Below are 21,236 nucleotides of genomic sequence, written 5' to 3'. Positions count from 1 at the left end.
AATGTTGTGGTCCATTCCATGCCCTGCTGTGTTCCATGGTTGTCATGGCAGCGATTGGTGAGTGGACAGCAGCAGCTGAGAGAGGGCAGGAGGGAGAGAGGGCACAGGAAGATCTATGATTCCTCTGGTGGCCCTTTTTCTGGTGTGTGTTCAATTCAAACAACTTTTATTTCCTGGGAGGGAGTTTCATATGTGGTAATGAATGGTACGTACAAGACACATAACACAAACATGTAGGGTACAGTATAAAGGATTAGCAGCATTCTATGCAATCTCTGTGTGTGTACACACGTCAAAACTTCAGATTTAAGGAGTTTGATGGATTTGAATGGGAGAGCTCTATATGAGTTGCCTGCTTAGTCCATAATTACTGTGTCATCCGAATACTTAATGAACATCATCTCTGGGTCTGAGCTCCTATAGTCCTCTGTGTACAGGGTGAATAAAACAGGCCAGATGACACAGCCTTGCGGTGATCCTGTACAGATGGTTCTGGAAGAGCTGCAATGACCATTGAATCTGACCAGCCGTTCTCTATTTGTCAGGAAGGAGAGGACCCAGAAAATCGACATTCATGTTCTGGAACTTTTGAACCATTAAGCGAGGCTGGACTGTATCAAAGGCACTAGAGAAATGCACAAATACCATCCTGACGTATGTCTTGGGCTTCTCCAGGTGGTTGTGGGTACAGTGCAGTAGGGACAGAACTGCATCATCAACACCCCTGTGCTGCTTGTAAGCGAACTGGAGAGGCTCTGTATAACAGCATACCTCATTTTGTAGAATCAGCCTTTCAAAGCTCTTCATCACCAGATGTTGAAGCTACAGGGCGGTAGTCATTGTTGCGGGAGAGGTTGCTCCTTTTAGTTACTGGGCATATGGTGGACGATTTCCATATTGCTGGGATGGAGTGTTCTGCCAGAGAGCGAGGAAAAGCTCACAGAAAACACCTGACAGTTGATATGATAACCCTTTAGTAGGAGACCACTAATGTTGTCTGGCCCAGGGACTTATGGTAACCCTTTAGTAGGAGACCACTAATGTTGTCTGGCCCAGGGACTTATGGTAACCCTTTAGTAGGGTTACGCCACTAAATACAGATTCCACATCTTCTGATTTGCAGTTCACAACAGAGAGCATGTGTTGGTTGAGTGTTGTGAAAGACACTCTTGTCTGTGGTCCCCCCCCTCCACCCTCCAGCCACAACAACCCTCTCTCTGTCCTCCAGCCCTAGCTGTGGTCCCCCCCTCCTCCCTCCAGCCACAACAACCCTCTCTGTCCTCCAGCCCTAGCTGTGGTCCCCCCCTCCTCCCTCCAGCCACAACAACCCTCTCTCTGTCCTCCAGCCCTAGCTGTGGTCCCCCCCTCCTCCCTCCAGCCACAACAACCCTCTCTCTGTCCTTCAGCCCTAGCTGTGGTCCCCCCCTCCTCCCTCCAGCCACAACAACCCTCTCTGTCCTCCAGCCCTAGCTGTGGTCCCCCCCTCCTCCCTCCAGCCACAACAACCCTCTCTCTGTCCTCCAGCCCTAGCTGTGGTCCCCCCCTCCTCCCTCCAGCCACAACAACCCTCTCTGTCCTCCAGCCCTAGCTGTGGTTTGGAGGACATGGGCCACTGACCGCCAGGAAACACACTATCTTACACACAATCATGAAGAGATGGCGAGAGGATCAGGGGCCTACTTGGAAGCTGAAGATAGACCAGATGATGGAGAGAGCAGCGATTGAGAGAGAAAGCAGACAGAGGGGGGTAGAGGAGGATGGAGAGAGAGAGAGAAAGCAGACAGGGGGGTAGAGGAGGAGGATGGAGAGAGAATGCAGACAGAGGGGGGTAGAGAAGGAGGAGGGAGAGAGAAAGCAGACAGAGGGGGGTAGAGGAGGATGGAGGAGGAGAGGAACAGAGGTCTTTCTGTCGGTGGAGTTCCGCTCCCATGTCACTCAGCAAACGGAAGCTCCCCACAGTGTGTGCTAAAACGACAGATAAGTCACACACACACTAGGCCCTCTGTGCCACCCTGCACAGAGCTGTGTGTTGTTGTTTTTCAGGCTGTAAGGTTTTTGAAATGGGTGAAGACACTCACCTGCTGTTTAAATTCACACCAAATTGCACACACTCCTATCTGTCTCGCTCCTTTGCCCCTCTTGTTAATTCTTTCTCTCTCAGATCATATCTTTGGCCGTGGTCCCAGTTCAGCTTTTCTCAGGAGTGTCACAGTGACAGCGTGATAATTACGTTGCCTGGGTGTTGTTTGGAGCCTTTTATGATAACGGGCTTTTACTAGTTGACTGAGAACACACAACAACAGAATGACGCTCTGCTCCCAGCTGCCACTTCGTGTCATATGATTGTAGTGAAACTAAAGTGTGTGTGTGTGGACGGACTGATTTAAAGTCCGCCTGTGAAATCTCTTTCTGTCTTCGGTTTTCTCTCTCACTGTCATACCCTTCATTTACAGGCTTCATTTTCCTACTCATGGAGAGAAATGAGTAGCCTAGTTGTCTGTCTCTTGTGTGTGTTCGTTCATACGGTACGTAGGCTAGTAGCCCCACTAGGCCGTGCTGAAGCCAGGGGATCAGAGTATTAAGTCTGCCCCACACAGGGCTCTCTACACGTGGTAGAACACCAGACGCTGTCAGCACATCCCAGTGCCCTTGGAAAGAATGAACAGACAGACAGGACCTAAGGAAGACCCAGCTAGGGTAGAAAGTAAAACTTTTTTTAATGCAATAAAAGTAGCACTTTTTTTAAGACTCAGTGCTGTCCTGTCCCCTGCAGCCACTCTGTATAACAGCCAGTCTGTATAACAGCCAGTCTGCTGTGTGTTATGGTGTTATTGACTGTGTGTTTCAGCCCCTGAGGACTGTGGGTACTGAGGGCAGCAGCCATGTCCGGCTCCTACGATGACTCCATGGTCGACGTCTCCAGTGACAGCTTCTGGGAGGTGAGACCGTAGACAACATACAGTATAACACACACACTGAAAAACATACAATTAACAAACATACGTCATTATATGATATGCACGTAGCTGTACACTCAACTCCCACCCTGCCACACACACACACACACACACACCCTCTCACCTGCCCACCACCCCATAACTCCAAGTATCTCTCCCTCCCTCCCTCTCTCTCCCTTCCTCTCTCTCACCCAGGTGGGGAACTACAAGCGAACAGTGAGGCGGGTGGACGATGGCAGTCGCCTGTGTAACGACCTGATGAACTGTCTCCATGAGCGTGCGCGCATCGAGAAGTCCTACGCACAGCAGCTCACAGAGTGGTCCAAACGCTGGAGACAGCTTATAGAGAAAGGTAGGCACACACACACTTCAGTGGTCCAAGCACTGAAGACAGGTGTGTGTGTGTCTGTTCCACTCCTTCACCCCTCTGTTCCCTTCACCCCTCTGGACTCTCAGTACTGCACTCTCCATCACCGTAAGCATGCATGTGCGTGTTATCTAATCATGTGCATCCCCAGGCCCTCAGTACGGGACCCTGGAGCGGGCGTGGGGTGCCCTGTGCACGGAGGCGGAGAAGGTGAGCGAGCTCCACATGGAGGTGAAGGCGGCGCTGATGGGGGAGGACTTTGAGAAGCTCAAGGTGTGGCAGAGAGACTACTACCACAAACAGATGATCGGAGGCTTCAAGGAGACCAAGGAGGCTGACGACGGCTTCCGCAAGGCCCAGAAACCCTGGGCCAAGAAACTGAAAGAGGTTGGGGAGTCATACAGACACACACACGCAGACAATACACACACACACAGCACGCAGAGAATATATATATATATATATATATATATATATATATACACACACGCAGACAATACACACAAGCACGCAGACAATACACACACAAACACGCAGACAATACACACACGCACACAGAGAATATATATATATGTATATACACACGCACACAGAGAATATACGCGCGCGCAGACAATACACACACACACACGAGCAGACAATACACATACGCGAGCAGACAATACTCACACACACGCGCACACGCAAGCAGACACTACACACACACACACACACGCGAGCATGCAATACACACACGCGAGCAGACAATACACACACGCGAGCAGACAATACACACACGCGAGCAGACAATACACATGCGAGCAGACAATACACACACACACACACACACGTGCAGACAATACACATGTGAGCAGACAATACACACACACACACACACACGCAAGCACACAGGCATGCACCACAAAGCGCATGCACACACAATATATATATATATACACACACGCAGACAATACACACAAGCACGCAGACAATACACACACAAACACGCAGACAATACACACACGCACACAGAGAATATATATATATATGTATATACACACGCACACAGAGAATATACGCGCGCGCAGACAATACACACACACACACGAGCAGACAATACACATACGCGAGCAGACAATACTCACACACGCGCACACGCAAGCAGACACTACACTACACACACACACATGCGAGCAGGCAATACACACACACGCGAGCAGACAATACACACACGCGAGCAGACAATACACATGCGAGCAGACAATACACACACACACACACACACGTGCAGACAATACACATGTGAGCAGACAATACACACACACACACACACACACGCAAGCACACAGGCATGCACCACAAAGCGCATGCACACACAATACACATACACACACCATCATGAAATGAGGTTAGATGTGGATTCAGAGTGACAAGCTAGCACACACACAAGAACACAGAACCAACAAGCTCAGATGTAAAGAAACACACATACAGTCGTGGACAAAAGTTTTGAGAATGACACAAATATTAATTTCCACAAAGTTTGCTGCTTCAGTGTCTTTAGATATTTTTGTCAAATGTTACTGGATGTTATGGAATACTGAAGTATAATTACAAGCATTTCATAAGTGTCAAAGGCTTTTATTGACAATTACATGAAGTTGATGCATAGAGTCAATATTTGCAGTGTTGACCCTTCTTTTTCAAGACCTCTGCAATCCGCCCTGGCATGATGTCAATTAACTTCTGGGCCACATCCTGACTGATGTCAGCCCATTCTTGCATAATCAATGCTTGGAGTTTGTCAGAATTTGTGGGGTTTTGTTTGTCCACCCGCCTCTTGAGGATTGACCACAAGTTCTCAATGGGATTAAGGTCTGGGGAGTTTCCTGGCCATGGACCCAAAATATCAATGTTTTGTTCCCCGAGCCACTTAGTTATCACTTTTACCTTATGGCAAGGTGCTCCATCATGCTGGAAAAGGCATTGTTCGTCACCAAACTGTTCCTGGATGGTTGGGAGAAGTTGCTCTCAAATGATGTGTTGGTACCATTCTTTATTCATGGGTGTGTTCTTAGGCAAAATTGTGAGTGAGCCCACTCCCTTGGCTGAGAAGCAACCCCACACATGAATGGTCTCAGGATGCTTTACTGTTGGCATGACACAGGACTGATGGTAGCACTCACCTTGTCTTCTCCGGACAAGCTTTTTTTCCGGCTGCCCCAAACAATCGGAAAGGGGATTCATCAGACTTTACCCCAGTCCTCAGCAGTCCAATCCCTGTACCTTTTGCAGAATATCAGTCTGTCCCTGATGTTTTTCCTGGAGAGAAGTGGCTTCTTTGCTGCCCTTCTCGACACCAGGCCATCCTCCAAAAGTCTTTGCCTCACCTTGCGTGCAGATGCACTCACACCTGCCTGCTGCCATTCCCGAGCAAGCTCTGTACTGGTGGTGCCCCGATCCCGCAGCTGAATCAACTTTATAAGTCCTCGCGCTTGCTGGACTTTCTTGGGTGCCCCGAAGCCTTCTTCACAACAATTGAACCACTCTCCTTGAAGTTCTTGATGATCCGATAAATGGTTGATTTAGGTGCAATCTTACTGGCAGCAATATCCTTGTCTGTGAAGCCCTTTTTGTGCAAAGCAATGATGACGGCACGTGTTTCCTTGCAGGTAACCATGGTTGACAGAGGAAGAACAATGATTCCAAGCACCACCCTCCTTTTGAAGCTTCCAGTCTGAGTTCGATCAGCATGACAGAGTGATCTCCAGCCTTGTCCTCGTCAACACTCACACCTGTGTTAACGAGAGAATCACTGACATGATGTCAGCTGGTCCTTTTGTGGCAGGGCTGAAATGCAGTGGAAATGTTATTTGGGGATTCAGTTAATTTGCAATTCAAAGAGGGACTTTGCAATTAATTGCAATTCATCTGATCTCTCTTCATAACATTCTGGAGTATATGCAAAATGCCATTTTAAACTGAGGCAGCAAACTTTGAAATTAATATGTGTCATTCTCAAAACTTTTGGCCACGACTGTACATACACACACCAGCTTTACCCTGCATTTATCAGTCCGTTGATTTCTGCAATAACCACCACAATTATTCCTTTCACCCCTCAGTTCACTTGGACACATATCACTGACTCACTGCTTTCGCTGTTTGCAGCTCCTTCTCTCCTGTACTAGCTGCTATGCTGTACAACAAACAGGCCATTAGTGCTATCTATACAACGGTGGGTCTAATCCTGAATGCTGATTCGTTTAAACCACATTCCAGCCGGTGTCTGTCTAAGCAATAAGGCCCGAGGAGGTGTGGTATATGACCAATATACCACGGCTAAGGGCTGTTCTTAGAAACAACGCAATGCGGAATACCTGGACACAGCCCTTAGCCAATATATATTGGCCATATATCACAAACCCCCGAGGAGCCTTATTGCTATTATAAACTGGTTACTAACGTAATTAGAGCAGTAAAAATACATGTTTTGTCATACACATGGTATACAGTCTGATATACCATGGCTTTCAGCCAATCAGCGTTCAGTGCTCGAACCACCCAGTTTATAATCCACAAGTTACCACCGGCTAAATCTATGATGTTATAATGCCTGTTTACTATGTTCCATCTGACTGCGCAATCAACTGTCTCATCAGCCCAGCCTGGCAATTTATCAACTAGATCTCCACTTTAAAAAGCATCTAGACATTATCTCACATTTTGTTTGAGACTAACTTTTCATTTTCTATATAAACTGGCTATTTCATTAGTGTTGGCCATTCATAGGAAGCAGTGGCGTGTAACTTTACACTGGCCACACAGGCAGCTGCTGAGAAAGGGAATGCCATTGTGTGTCGAACTGGCACTCAGTTTCTCTGCGGTGCCTTGATTTGTTATGGTGTGGGAAATACACTGGGCTGCTCTGCTGTGCTTTTGGCTAGTAGTAGTGCAGATGAACACACTCCTACTTGCACAAACCAACACACACACACACTCAAATGATGTCTGATGTCACTTCTCCTTTGACCTGGGAGTTCGGGAACAGTCTGTAGTTTGAGTTTGTAGTGTACCAGTTTCACAATCTGAGTCTTCTTGGCTGGTGTGTGTGTGTGTGTGAGAGAGAGATATGTCACAATAAGCCTCTTCCTGTTGTTGTCATTGGGCGGTGACGGATTAGTACAGTTATGTGTGTGTTGGGTCAAGGAGGTAATTCATGTACTTGAGGGCCAGACAGTGAGCCAATAGAGAGAGAGGAGATGGAAATGGGCTAACTGTCTTGTCTTAAAAGAAGCGGGTGGAATGGCCTTGTCTACCGCACGCGCACACTCATGTTTCATTCTTGTCACATACACACACAAACAATAACACTGATAGAACACATTCTATATTTAAAATCTCACACTCCACCTTGCTCTATCTTTCTCTCACAGACAGACAGACAGACAGACAGACAGACAGACAGACAGACAGACAGACAGACAGACAGACAGACAGACAGACAGACAGACAGCTTCCGTTCTATGATATAATCAGAGCCAATGGCAGACAGGCTGTTCCCTCTGTTCTTTGGCTATGTGGCCTTTATCAGAGATCCCATGATAAATGGGAGAAGAACGTTGCTGCCACTCTGGCCCTGTCCCAAACAACAGGAACTAATGGCCTTGTCCCCTTCTCTCATTCCCTTCTCTCATTCCCTCTTTCCATTTGTTGTAGATTGAATCAAAACCCAGCTGTTAGGTAGACAGGTTTTGCCAATCGCCAGAGTTTTTCCTAAGTCTATTTTAGTTTCCACCTCTTTGTTTACCAGTCTGAATTGGGTGCTTAGTCTTTGACTTTCATTATCGTATTATTTTGTTACCTTGACTTAATCATGGTATTCTCTTGCCTTTCAAAGACCCCCCGTCACCATTCCTCTCACCTTTATTCTTTTGAAAAAGCATTGTTCCTTAGCAGTGTCAGCCCAGCCAATAATTGCTTATGGACCCCAAAAGGCTAGAGCTGGTCTTGTTCCTAAGCTTGTGTTTACCACTGTAAGGGTGGAATCATATTGAATAGTCACTTAGCTACTGCGCCATGCTAACTTGGTTATCCATTAGCTACATAAGCATGATGTTAACCGCTGTACCTTACCTTCTCTGTGCCATATGGCAGATGGAGACGATGAAGAAGGCCTACCACGGGGCCTGTAAGGAAGAGAAGCTTGCCACCAGCCGGGAGAACAACAGCAAGCTGGAGAACAACAGCAACTCTGAGGCCCAGAAGAAAATGCAGGACAAGGTGGAGAAGTGCCAGCAGGAGATGGAGAAGGTAGGGATGGGGGGGGGGGGGGGGTTACACTGGTGTTAAATCATCTCTGTGTGGACATGTGTTTTATGTCTATGTTGTGTGTCATGGCTGGAATGTGACCATTTGAGTATCCTGACAATATGGAGCAAATGTTTCAGCTCCGTGTGTGTGTGTGCTTCCCTGTATGATCCTCTGGGTCCCAGACTAAGGAGCGCTATGAGAAGTCTCTGGAGGAGCTGGACAAGGTGACTCCCCAGTACATGGAGAACATGGAGCAGGTGTTTGAACAATGGCAGCAGTTTGAGGACAAACGCATCACCTTCTTCAAAGCACTTCTGCTGGAAGTCAAGCATCACCTCGACCTCTCCACTAATCACAAGTAAGACTCCTCCGCCTCTCCACCAATCACAAGTAGGCTATGATACCTCTCCACCAATCACAAGTAGGCTGTGACACCTCCATCAATCACAAGTAGGCTAAGACACCTCCACCAATAATGAGGAAGACCCCTCCACCTCTCCATATCAATTCCAAATGGACCCCTAGCCTCTGCATCCTAACCTTCATAGCTTTATTTGCCTTCTGATTGGCTGCTTTTCAATCCTCTTGTATCTACAGGAGTGGTTAGGGAGTAGGGGATATGTTGGATGGTTGGATGTTGATACATGGTTCACCATCCATCATTAGGGAAATGCTGATGTACCCTCTCGCTCCCTTTCTCTCGCTCTCTCGCTCTCCTGTCTTCCTCTTCTCTCCCTCTCTAGATTCCAGACCGTCTACCACACGTTGGAGGACACTATCTCTGCTGCTGACGCTGAGGAGGACCTCAAGTGGTTCCGCTCCAACCACGGTCCTGGCATGCCCATGAACTGGCCCCAGTTTGAGGTACGGGGATGAGTGAAAAGGATGGGAGAGGAATGGGAGAGAGAGAGGGGTTTAGCTCCAATGAACTGGCCCCAGTTTGAGGTACATGTATTGAGGAAATGAGAGATGGGAGAGAGAGAGTGGCTCAGTGTCCGTGAACGGTTCTGAGTTTGAGGTACATGGTGAGGCAGAGAAGTTATTACATTGGTATTAATAACTCAACAAGATTTATGACTCTGTGGAAAGATTCCATTGGAACTACTCTTCCCACTCCGCCATTTCTCCCTCTAGGTCAGGGGTGTCTAAGTAATTTTGCCCGGGGGGCTGCATTCTGTCTTCGAGGTCCTAAGGGTTGCGCTGAAAATGCTATTTCCATGTCATCAGAATTTTCAAAAAATAGTCCCCAATTAGATCTGTTGCGGTGCCCGTATTACCGCCACACCAGCGGTCACAAGTCATGAAGGCAGTCAAATTCCACGTGATCGTTTAGTCACGGTAATAAGGATCTCCAAGCTCTGATGCTGCTATTGGCATTAGTAGCCTACCAAACTTGCTAACTGCCTGGTACTCAGCACTCTATTGTCCATCTAATCACTCTGACATCAATGCAAATGTAATAACAAATCGAATCAAACACTTAATGAGAGCTCATGCTGCGCAACATTTCAATAGGCTATGCAATTGCGAGAAAACAGTGATGACCTCTACTAAAAAGAGGAGACTTACCTTTCTATAGGCTAGGCCTACTATATTTATTTTTTAACTTTCCTAATATTAAGCACATTGCTTATATTTACAACAGGAGTATAGCCTACCTGGCTGGCAGGAAAATAAACCACGGGAAAAGTGTCCTCCATTCCCTATTTAAGTGCATAGATGACATGTATTTGTTTCTGCTGCCCGTGTTTCGATACAGGTGAATGATAATGGTCCATTCTAAATCAAAACAAATTTCACACACACATTATTTAGTATATGTAAAGACAAGATTAAATCAAGAATAGTCTGATGGGTGACAATATTAGCTTTTGAATTATATATTATCACTTGTGAATGATGCCCAGGATAATAAACAATGCCTTTTTTTGTGGCTTTTTCATAGTCACACACCTCATGTAGCCTATATGTTTTAATAAGGTTTGTATCACAGCTAAAGTGGCCAAATAACTTCTTTAAAATTAAGCACATTAATCAGCTTTACAAAGAGTGTAGAGCCTAAACGGTATACATAAGCAGCGATTGAGTTTCAAGTTTTGTAAAGATAATTTTCACCATAAAAATGCACCTTTATAATAAAAGCATTACATGCATAATTGCATTTGCTGTCACTTTTGATAATCGTGTTTTCCCGCTAATGGAACATTTACGCTTATTGCTTACTACCATGTGCACATTTTTTGTGCTTATAATGTGAAGAAATAGCTAATAGTTTATCAACATTTTAAGCTAAATGTTCTGATCTGTTGTGTCAGTCACATTGTGTAAAAAAAAGTAATTTTTAATGCTAGTGGTTGTATTAATTTGGGATCTAGCGCATCCCACAACTGTCCCAGACTATGTTTGGAATATTTATTTCTCGCATAGAATAGGTCAAAATTTGTACTATGGGGGATAGTAGATTGACATAGGCTAGTGCTTTTGCTGTTCGTTAGGCCTACTCATCTTGTTGGCTGACGAAAAGTAAATGTGGACAGTTCCAATATCTTCAATATGCACTTCGGAATTGGATAAGGATGCGCGCTGTTGTGTCCCCCATGTGTCTTTCTTCACTTGTAGCCTCTGAGAAAGAACCGATCACATGATGGAGCGCGCAGCCCTCCGGGAGAAGGGCACAACGCAAAAGGCATGGATTGTTTTGGGGTGCATTACGGCCACACACGGGATGCTGCCATAAAATTCTATGCATTATCAAGTGCTTGTCAAATTGTGAATGAGTGGCTGATGTAGTGTGTACAGCCTGCGCTAAAAACAAAGCAGCACTCATACCTTTCGAGTGACATTTTTCAAATCATCATTAGTCGCGTCATGTGACCTTACAATGTATTTAAAAATCAAAACGTATAGCCCAACGTTTGTAGAACTAAAGTTACATAAATAATAACTAAATTAAGCATATAGGAATACCTGTTTCTTTGTTAACAGCTCCACACAGAATAGCCGCATGTGCGCACTCCCTCATCGCTTGGAGAAAATATCCTTTCTATTTTATACAGCTTTGTTCAATTGTATTCTTCATACTATTAAATAATGCCATGGAATTCTAAGCAAATCTTGTCTGCTAAATGAACTATTGTAGCCAACAGCCATTTGGCAAAGCCAGATCAGGAATTAACATATGGACAACTCAGAGTATGCTATTCTGTTAAACATTTTCTTCATATCATGCTTCTTTAGACCTGTCTAAAATAAATAATGGTTTAATTGTGAAGGTGTAGGCTATATTACATGGGTTTATTATACTTTTAAAAATGTATATGTTCTGAAGGTCTGCATCAGTGGCTTGTAGGCTGTGTGTGGAAGCCAGGAGATGCTAAACGCGTTTATGTTAATTAACAGTCAATTACCATGAGACTGATAGTTATTTGCTTGACAATCACCGGCTGATGAAATTTCATGACAGCCACATCTACCCGTTTTTATTTTATTTATTTTTTATGCTCCCTGAATGTCTAGTGATTATTAGCGAGTTGGAAGGTCAAGAAACTATAAATATAGATCCATTATATTTTCTACACTGTTTCAATTTGGTTTTAGTCATTTTAAAGTACATTGAGTTTGTCAAGCCATTCGTCGAGTTGTACTTAAAGCTATAGTAAGGACATACTGGGACGTGTCGTACCACACAAAAGCCCATTGTGACAGTGTGCGATCTCCCCAGCATTTTTCTGTCATTTGATAGGACACACACACACACACACACAGACAGACACCAAACTTGTCTGTCAGGTTGTACCGAATACTGACTTGTCTTCAATGCGCAGATCGTAACCAAGCTCTATCCAAGAGGAAATGATAGCGCTGTCACAACATAAGGGCATGGAATATTATTTTGTTGGTGTCAAACCATGTGTCGTGTCTTTGGCTATGCTGGATTAATTGCTATGACATGCTATTCTATAAAATACTTTCTCCATAATTAATATCACCTGATTGAGCTAATCGGGTAAATGTAATTAACTAGAGAGTTGGGCACCACGAAAGAATATTTATAGAGCTGTTATCTTCCGAATAAACTCTTAAAGATTTAGCAATATTTTACATCAATAGCAGTCAACATCAATCGTCATCTTACTTCAGTCTCATATTCTGAAAGTTGTAAATTCTTGGTTATCTGCAAGAATCCTGGCTAACAAGTTCAATCAGCAATACAAAATTGGGTTTAATTATTTATTTACTAAATACCTAACTAATCACACAGAATCACACATACACAATTAAATCATAACTTGATTACAAATTGCCGTCATAAAGGAAAACGTCCCTAGCGGGCGGAACAGATATGACAGCTTGTTACACAAAGGAAAGGGGGCTGGGTTTTAGTGAAAGAGCGGGAGACTGGAACAGAGGCGAAGCTGTGCTATCGTAAATACAGTATCTTATGCATTCTAAATTACCGCCCATTTGGAAAAGGAAAATGCAATAAATATTTACTCTGAGCTGCGCTTCAGTAGGTTGGTGGTAGATAGAAGACCGTGTTGCCAAACCGAGTCCTCTGTCCTTTGAAGAATGTCTCTGGTGGTCACTGGATACGTTGTAGTAACGTCGTTGTGTAGTAGACGGGATACTCTGACTGTCCTTCCTAACCTGCGTTTGTAGCAGCTGTTGCTAACTCAACGGCTAGGAGGTATCACTTCTGAAGTGAATACGAGTTCAAAGTTCATACCATTCACAACCAAAGCTCATGCTGATGTTGGCTTAGTTCTGTAGTTATTACCTGAACCATTCTGACATGGGATCGTCACCCTCATATCCTCGGAACAGAAGGTTAAATCTTCATCAATGGCTTATATAGTAGAGGGAGAGGGGTGTGTCTGAAAAGTTTATAACCCATGTCTCTTCACAGGGGCGGGCCACTGGTTGAGCAGAGGCCCAAACTTATGAAAACCCAAATCTCTAATTTGGAAGCTAAAATTACATTTCATCTCTTCACAAATAATTTCATATTCAAACATTTGAATTAAACAACAATTCCATGTGAATCCGATACCTCTGATGTTTAGACTTTTCCACAGTAGAGTTTATGTCATTCTATCATTGATGAGAATGTGTCAGAGGGCAACCGAACTGACATAATATACCTTAAGTACCACCGCATATGTTCAGTTGGTCGGATTACCAGAATATAGTTCATTTCCTCCCAACTTCTGATGTTCCCAGAATCTCTATGTTAACCAAAGGGGCTTTCTAATGTCACATCAGTAGAGTAGGGAGAGGAACGGGGGAAAGAGGTATTTATGACTGTCATAAACCTACCCCCAGGCCAACGTCATGACACATGTTACAAAACAGAAGATAGAAAAGCAAGATATGGAAATATGTGCCCCCTGGTATGGATTGAGGAATACTGATTTTGCACCCGCTCTTATCCAGAGTTACTTAACGTAGGTTCATTCAGTAATTAAAAACAAGCATTTGAGTGAGGTAGAATCTCTTCAGAAATCGATGTTCGTAGTGCTAGAAGAAGAGCGTTTAAAAGGACCATAAAACAAACTCCACATCAACATAACACTAAATGAAGAGCAACGTTTATCACAAGACACCTCTTCATGATCACAGACTAACTGATACTGTGCTTAGATGTGTTCCTTTTGGATGTTAAAGCATTGTTATTTAAATGGCTGTTCTTTACTTGGAAATAATGCTCCTGTCTTGTCCACCCCCACCCACCCCTCCGTTTGACAGAATGTGGACTGGTCCCGCTCCTCTAGGTCCAGAAGGTCCATTGTAGTGAGTTCTGCCTGGGAAGGACTATTCTATCACCGTGGTTCCTGGGGGGAGGGTTATTTACCTCACTCTCCGTCCTCTGTTTGCGTTTTCTCTGTGTGTGTGTGTGTGTCCGTCTGTGTGTGTTCGGTTTATGTGCCCATTCTGGCCCTCCTAATGCTTTACGAGGAGCACCTGAAAACACACAAGGAAGTGCGCACACACACACGTCTGTCTGATGAATGGCCTCGTCACCACGTCTGTCGTGTATGACCCGTGTGGGGATGTGCGTGACTACTCCTCCCTTCCTCCCCCTGTCTCATCCTATGGATGTTTGTCTTCCTGGATGTCTGTATTCCAGAAGACTCCTTCTGTCATCGTTCCTCTATCTAACCTTTCACCCCGTGGTGACCTCTGACCTTGTCAGCCCCTGTGAACCCTGCAGGGGGTCACATGATGCCTGCCAGGTCGTGTGATATAATTTGACCCTCTGGGTTCACCAGTCAGGCCCTCAGACTGACCTTTGAACTTCGAGAACAACCCACTTGTTATATCTGTGGGAACAGGGAGTGACTTGGGAAAACGTAGAACTATAAGGGAAATGTAACCTCTAGAGCTGTAGTAAGTCTAGGGCCCTTCTGAACACAGCCCCTATGTAACCTCTATAGAGCTGTAGTAAGTCTAGGGCCCTCCTGAACACAGCCCCTATGTAACCTCTATAGAGCTGTAGTAAGTCTAGGGCCCTCCTGAACACAGCCCCTATGTAAACTCTATAGAGCTGTAGTAAGTCTAGGGCCCTTCTGAACACAGCCCCTATGTAACCTCTATAGAGCTGTAGTAAGTCTAGGGCCCTCCTGAACACAGCCCCTATGTAACCTCTAGAGCTGTAGTAAGTCTAGGGCCCTTCTGAACACAGCCCCTATGTAACCTCTAGAGCTGTAGTAAGTCTAGGGCCCTCCTGAACACAGCCCCTATGTAACCTCTAGAGCTGTAGTAAATCTAGGGCCCTTCTGAACACAGCCCCTATGTAACCTCTATAGAGCTGTAGTAAGTCTAGGGCCCTCCTGAACACAGCCCCTATGTAACCTCTAGAGCTGTAGTAAGTCTAGAGCCCTCCTGAACACAGCCCCTATGTAACCTCTAGAGCTGTAGTAAGTCTAGGGCCCTTCTGAACACAGCCCCTATGTAACCTCTATAGAGCTGTAGTAAGTCTAGGGCCCTCCTGAACACAGCCCCTATGTAACCTCTATAGAGCTGTAGTAAGTCTAGGGCCCTCCTGAACACAGCCCCTATGTAAACTCTATAGAGCTGTAGTAAGTCTAGGGCCCTTCTGAACACAGCCCCTATGTAACCTCTATAGAGCTGTAGTAAGTCTAGGGCCCTCCTGAACACAGCCCCTATGTAACCTCTAGAGCTGTAGTAAATCTAGGGCCCTTCTGAACACAGCCCCTATGTAACCTCTATAGAGCTGTAGTAAGTCTAGGGCCCTCCTGAACACAGACCCTATGTAACCTCTAGAGCTGTAGTAAGTCTAGAGCCCTCCTGAACACAGCCCCTATGTAACCTCTAGAGCTGTAGTAAGTCTAGGGCCCTTCTGAACACAGCCCCTATGTAACCTCTAGAGCTGTAGTAAGTCTAGGGCCCTCCTGAACACAGCCCCTATGTAACCTCTAGAGCTGTAGTAAATCTAGGGCCCTTCTGAACACAGCCCCTATGTAACCTCTAGAGCTGTAGTAAGTCTAGGGCCCTCCTGAACACAGCCCCTATGTAACCTCTAGAGCTGTAGTAAATCTAGGGCCCTTCTGAACACAGCCCCTATGTAACCTCTAGAGCTGTAGTGAGTCTCGGGCCCTCCTGAACACAGCCCCTATGTAATCTCTAGAGCTGTAGTAAATCTAGGGCCCTTCTGAACACAGCTCCTATGTAACCTCTAGAGCTGTAGTGAGTCTCGGGCCCTCCTGAACACAGCCCCTGTCCTTCTGTGGATAGAGTTGCAGTATTGGACTATGTTAAAGTGTGTGTGTCTCTCTGTGGGCCTGAATTGGGACAACGTTCTCCTAACGTTGGGTTGAGGTTCTGTTGGCGTTGGTTGGGATGATGTTTTGATTCAAGCCCGCTCCTTAGCTTCTGGTGGAGGTTTGTGATGGCTCGGTGCTATGTCTGTCTTTATGGTGATGGATGTGTTTACCTTAACTATGCACACACGCATACACACACACACACACTGTTTCAGTACTCCACAGCCCTGGTCTTCAGTGTTTAGTCACAGCCTGAGAAACGTTTGCCTAACGTTACCTAGTGATTGTGCTAGTTAGAGCATCTGAACTTCCAATGAGTGTGCGCCTGGGTGTAAGTGTGTGCATTATTTCAGTGCTTGTCCTTTGTGTAGTATTGTTGCTAAGACAAGCAGTTTTAGTTACTAATGTTTGAACATTGATGCTGAATCCGTTGAGCTGAGCATGTGAATCATGTTCATCTGTGTCCAAGGGTGCGTGACTCTAATCGTGTGTGTGTGTGTGTGTGTGTGTGTGTGTGTGTGTGTGTGTCAGGACTGGTCCATAGATTTGAACCGTACACTGAGTCGGCGAGAGACTAAGAAGAAGCCCCCCGAGGGAGTCACCCTGACGGGCATCAGCCAAATGGAAGAGCAGCAGGCAGCCAAGAGCAGCAGCAGGTAACCACACACACACACACACACACATACACACACACTGTCAGGAAGTGGGAAGACATTTCTCAAGGTGCAGTAGATAAACGTGTCGGAAGGCCAGTGAAAGAATGTAGCTTCCAATACTCTCTTACCACTGCTGCACACATTCCACACACCCCTTCCACATCTAAACAGCATAGTTAATGTTCCTACGCACACAAGGCTCTCTGCCGCTGATCGGGAACGCTGGTAAAGCATTCCGGAGAAAAGCTCTTGGAATGACGTCTTCCACCACTGAGTTGTTGCCATGGTCACGGTAAACATTCCTGTAACAAGCCCTGAGAAAACAGAAGTGCCCCACTGACTGTAAAGGTTGCACACCGGTGAATTGACTCCAAACATGACCCATGGTGTGTGTAGGGTGGGTACTGGGGGAGTGTGTGTAGGGTGGGTACTGGGGGAGTGTGTTAGTGGGCGCTGGAGGAGTGTGAGGGGAGTTAATGAGAGGAATGTGAGGCACGCAAGGCATTTGCCCTTTTGGTATCCATCAGATGTGCATATTGCCAAACATGGGTCTGCCTCGCCCTACTAGCATAAGAGACACGTACTCTGTCACGTCACTTCTACTGTATATTTGTGTCTACAGGGGTGAAGGTGAGTGTGTGTCGATCAAGATTAGTTGTACTTACAGTGGAAATTCATTTTCACAACTCACGAAAACACAAACGATAGACTGAACAAACAATGGCCATATAAGGAAAAGGGCTTAAGAGTGAAGTTCTTGTCTGGACCGAGGTACAACTTCACTCCTTCCTGTTCATGTTCATGCATTGAGAGTTGGTCCACATTTCTGCGCTATAGCAAAATCAGAGATACAACCACTTCAAGGGATAGTAGATCTAGCTAGCTATCCCCCTTAAAGGGATAGTACATCTATCAAGCTATCCCCCTTAAATTGATAGTTTACTGCTATATGGGCATTTTATAATTTGCTCACTTTAAAAGTTGTTTATGGGCAACTAACTATCGAGTATTACGCTATATATATATATATATACATATCTCTGTCTCGGTCTGTCTGTCTCTATCTCTCTACAAAGAACACTTGTCCCTATCACCAAAAAGCAGGCTGATATTGGTCTGAGACCTAATATAACATCATTGAGAATGTGTGAACATCTTCTGTCTTTTTTTCTGACTTCTGTCAACCAAAGTTACATTGTTGCCACCGTTTGGTGTTTCAACTCCTCTGAGAGAGATGTGGTTATCTCAGAGAGCGTTGCGCCGTGACTGTCAATAAAGGTGTCCACAGTGCAGTGACGTTGTGATTGGACAGATGGCTACTACGTGCCATGGTCCAACTGCACTGTAAACATACGATGTACATACAACACTACAGTGGGTTCCTGGTTGAAGTTGTCTCTAAGCACAGGTCTAGGATCAGCTTACCTTCCCCAAATCCTAACCTTATTAATTAGGGGGAAATACAAAACTGACCGTAGATCAATGTCTAGGGTGACTTCATCATAATTCGTTCTCACAACAGAATAGTGTGGAATTCCGAATCTACCCCCAGCCTCTAACCCAAGGTACTTCTCTAGATAATATATATATTTTTTTTTAAGGTGTCGGTAATATGGTAATGCTTTGACCTAGCCAATCAGAGGGCAAAATGGAGCTATTGCCATATTGCTTATACCAATCTGACCCTCTCAGATCTACCTGAAGTGTCTAGGGAAATGGGCTATTATATGGGTCAAATTGGAATTCAGAATGAATTCCTGGTGAAGTGTGACCGTTTTCTCAACCCCAGAGCGTATCAGCTGGGAAAATACTGATAACATGCTAGTAAAAGCATCAGTGAGATTGTAGAAGAGGAATTGGTGAAGGTGTATACATGTTGTGTGAATGGGAAACTGACCATTTCTTATTTGTTAACTGAACATGCTTATTTTGTGACTGTCCTAGTGTCACGATGAATGTCTAAAAACCATACGTACCCAGCGTTGCCTCGTCAGTGTCCTCAGACTGGTCATGTGTTTTTTCTCACAATGCTCATATGGTCTATTTGATTGGTTATGGTTGGAAGTGTCACTTGTGTACAAGTTGTGTGTCCGTTATGTCTTAAACCCTCATATCCAAAGGTTTTCGATTCAGCTTGTGATATGTCACGAAGCTGTCTGGATTCAAGGTGTGTATGTGTAGGAGTATGTGTTTTGGGGTGTACGTGTGTGTGTGTCACAAATGCCTCTCTCCGTGTCTCCGTGTCGTCAGCCTGACTGTGCCCACTAGCACAGAGCCGGTGGGTTCGAACCCCTTCGAGGATGACGACGACGAGGATCTCCAGGGGACCGTGAAGGAACAGCCCACTGTCGTCAACAACAACAGCAGTCCGCTCAATGTCAAAAAAGTGGAGGAAGTGAAAACGTTGGTGAAAGAGAGACCCTCTCCCTCCTTTTCTTCCCTCTCTCCCTCTTCTTTTTTTTTCTCTCCCTCAGTCTTTGGGTGAATTTAGTATTTTAGTGTCACACAAGTGTTTCTCAGGGCTGCACATGTTTGTTCCAGCCAAGCACTAGCACACAGGGCTTGCTGATTAGTTGAGTAGTAGAACCAGGTGAGCTAGTGCTGGGCTAAAACAAAAATGTGCACCCCTGAGAAACACTTGAATAACACACTATTGAGGCACACCCTTCCTGTCCTCATCTTTATTTTTCCCTTCACTCTTTCCTGTTATTCTTCCTCTCTTTTCCATTACTTCTCTTTTATTCCTCTCCTCATCTATCCATGTCCCCTTCCTCTCCTCCCTTTGCCCTCTCTCCCTCTCTGTTGTCACCCCTCCTTTCTTTCTCTCTTTTTCTACCGCTCCCCTCCTCTCCCCTTTCTCCTTCCCTCTCCCTGGCTAGCGGCAGGCTGTGTTACGGTGCATGGGCTCTCAGTGAGCGATCACACCAAACCTACATTAGTCATCACTCCTAACAGTGCCAAGTCCTGCAGAGCATTCTTTCTGCGTGTATGTGTGTATTTTTCCTGTCGGTGTTTACTTTACAGTCAGATCTATTGCAAGTTGGAACCTAAAAATACAATTTCTATAGAATTTAGACTTTTAAACAAAAGGCTGTCTACAACTTAGTGAGGAAACCTATATTGGGTCCTGTTTTACATTAGGTCTGATATTGACTCAAGGCAGGACAGAGAAACTAGCACTCATAAAGTCAACGGTGTGTGTCGGTCTCTCTGGCGTAAAGCAGGAACTATTAGATGCCATAGGTGTTTGAGTGTACCAACTGCAAGAGTCTGACTGTAACCTGGCTTCAGAGAGCGTGTGTGCGTGAGGATGTGTGTGTGTTTCATGGGTTTTCTGACTGGGGAAGAAGGGTGTTTGTTCATCTGGGTACTGTACATCTACCTCTCTCTAGTGGTGGATGGGGTGAACTCCAACCATGCTTTTGTAATGTACTCGTGTCACTGTGTCATTGTGTTGCCTTGCCTTACCTGAGCACTCTGTCTGTGTGTCCACTCCAAGTGGTGTCAAAGCAAACTCACAAATCCATTCGCCAACTAAACCTCACAGCATTGGTTTCCTAAAAAGGCATGTTTTTCCCTCCATTGGCTGATTTGAGAGAGGAAGGGGGAATCTATAGTCTTTCAGTCTATGTATCCGGGCGGATTCGGAGATGCATTTGCTGGGCCTTCTACATGTTGTGCTGTACTCTACATTGGTGGTGTTGTTTTTATGCCCCCCTACCCCGGGCCCTATTAACTATTTTTGTTCCCGCTTCTCTCGCCTGGCATGCTGGATTGTCCAATCGGTGTGTGTGAGCAGGGCATGATTGACAAGTAACATTTTCAAATTTCCCTTATGTTGATTGCTGCCTCTGTCTGTTCAGCGCCAGCAGTGTGGAGAAGTCGCAAGAGTGGTCGGATGAGGAGACTGGGGTGAACCCGTTTTCCATTGAGGACGCCAACGGCGATGGGAACCCGTTTGAGGTGGAGCCGGCGTCCTCGGGGGTGTCTGTGGCCGTGCGTGCCCTCTACGACTACGAAGGACAGGAGCAGGATGAACTCAGCTTCAAAGCAGGTGTGTGTGTGTGTGTGTGTGTGTGTGTGTGTGTGTGTGTGTGTGTGTGTGTGTGTGTGTGTGTGTGTGTGTGTGTGTGTGTGTGTGTATACACTAAAGACTATGCGAGTGAAGAGACCCCTGCCC

At 45.5% G+C, this 21,236-nt stretch overlaps 1 protein-coding gene across 6 annotated transcripts in view; it reads left to right on the top strand.

Annotated features, from left to right (window-relative positions):
• LOC139533832 (protein kinase C and casein kinase substrate in neurons protein 2-like) overlaps nucleotides 1-21,236 on the top strand; it is a 34,393-nt gene that overhangs the window by 10,481 nt on the left and 2,676 nt on the right. For 2 of the 6 annotated variants that reach the window (XM_071332261.1, XM_071332259.1), the window contains exons 2-11: nucleotides 2,849-2,939; nucleotides 3,153-3,309; nucleotides 3,476-3,711; nucleotides 8,461-8,616; nucleotides 8,799-8,974; nucleotides 9,360-9,480; nucleotides 14,362-14,406; nucleotides 16,932-17,056; nucleotides 19,307-19,459; nucleotides 20,920-21,110. In XM_071332261.1, the coding sequence (XP_071188362.1) occupies nucleotides 2,883-2,939; nucleotides 3,153-3,309; nucleotides 3,476-3,711; nucleotides 8,461-8,616; nucleotides 8,799-8,974; nucleotides 9,360-9,480; nucleotides 14,362-14,406; nucleotides 16,932-17,056; nucleotides 19,307-19,459; nucleotides 20,920-21,110 (1,417 nt within the window). In that variant the 5' untranslated portion in view covers nucleotides 2,849-2,882. The remainder of the gene's footprint in view (nucleotides 1-2,848; nucleotides 2,940-3,152; nucleotides 3,310-3,475; nucleotides 3,712-8,460; nucleotides 8,617-8,798; nucleotides 8,975-9,359; nucleotides 9,481-14,361; nucleotides 14,407-16,931; nucleotides 17,057-19,306; nucleotides 19,460-20,919; nucleotides 21,111-21,236) is intronic. The other 4 variants (XM_071332263.1, XM_071332262.1, XM_071332264.1 and 1 more) reach the window with 3 other exon arrangements.

Source organism: Salvelinus alpinus, chromosome 11, assembly GCF_045679555.1.
Source record: "Salvelinus alpinus chromosome 11, SLU_Salpinus.1, whole genome shotgun sequence".
Taxonomy (NCBI): Eukaryota; Metazoa; Chordata; class Actinopteri; order Salmoniformes; family Salmonidae; genus Salvelinus; species Salvelinus alpinus.
Note: the sequence above shows the minus strand (reverse complement) of the source record. Positions and strands in the feature narration are given on the sequence as shown.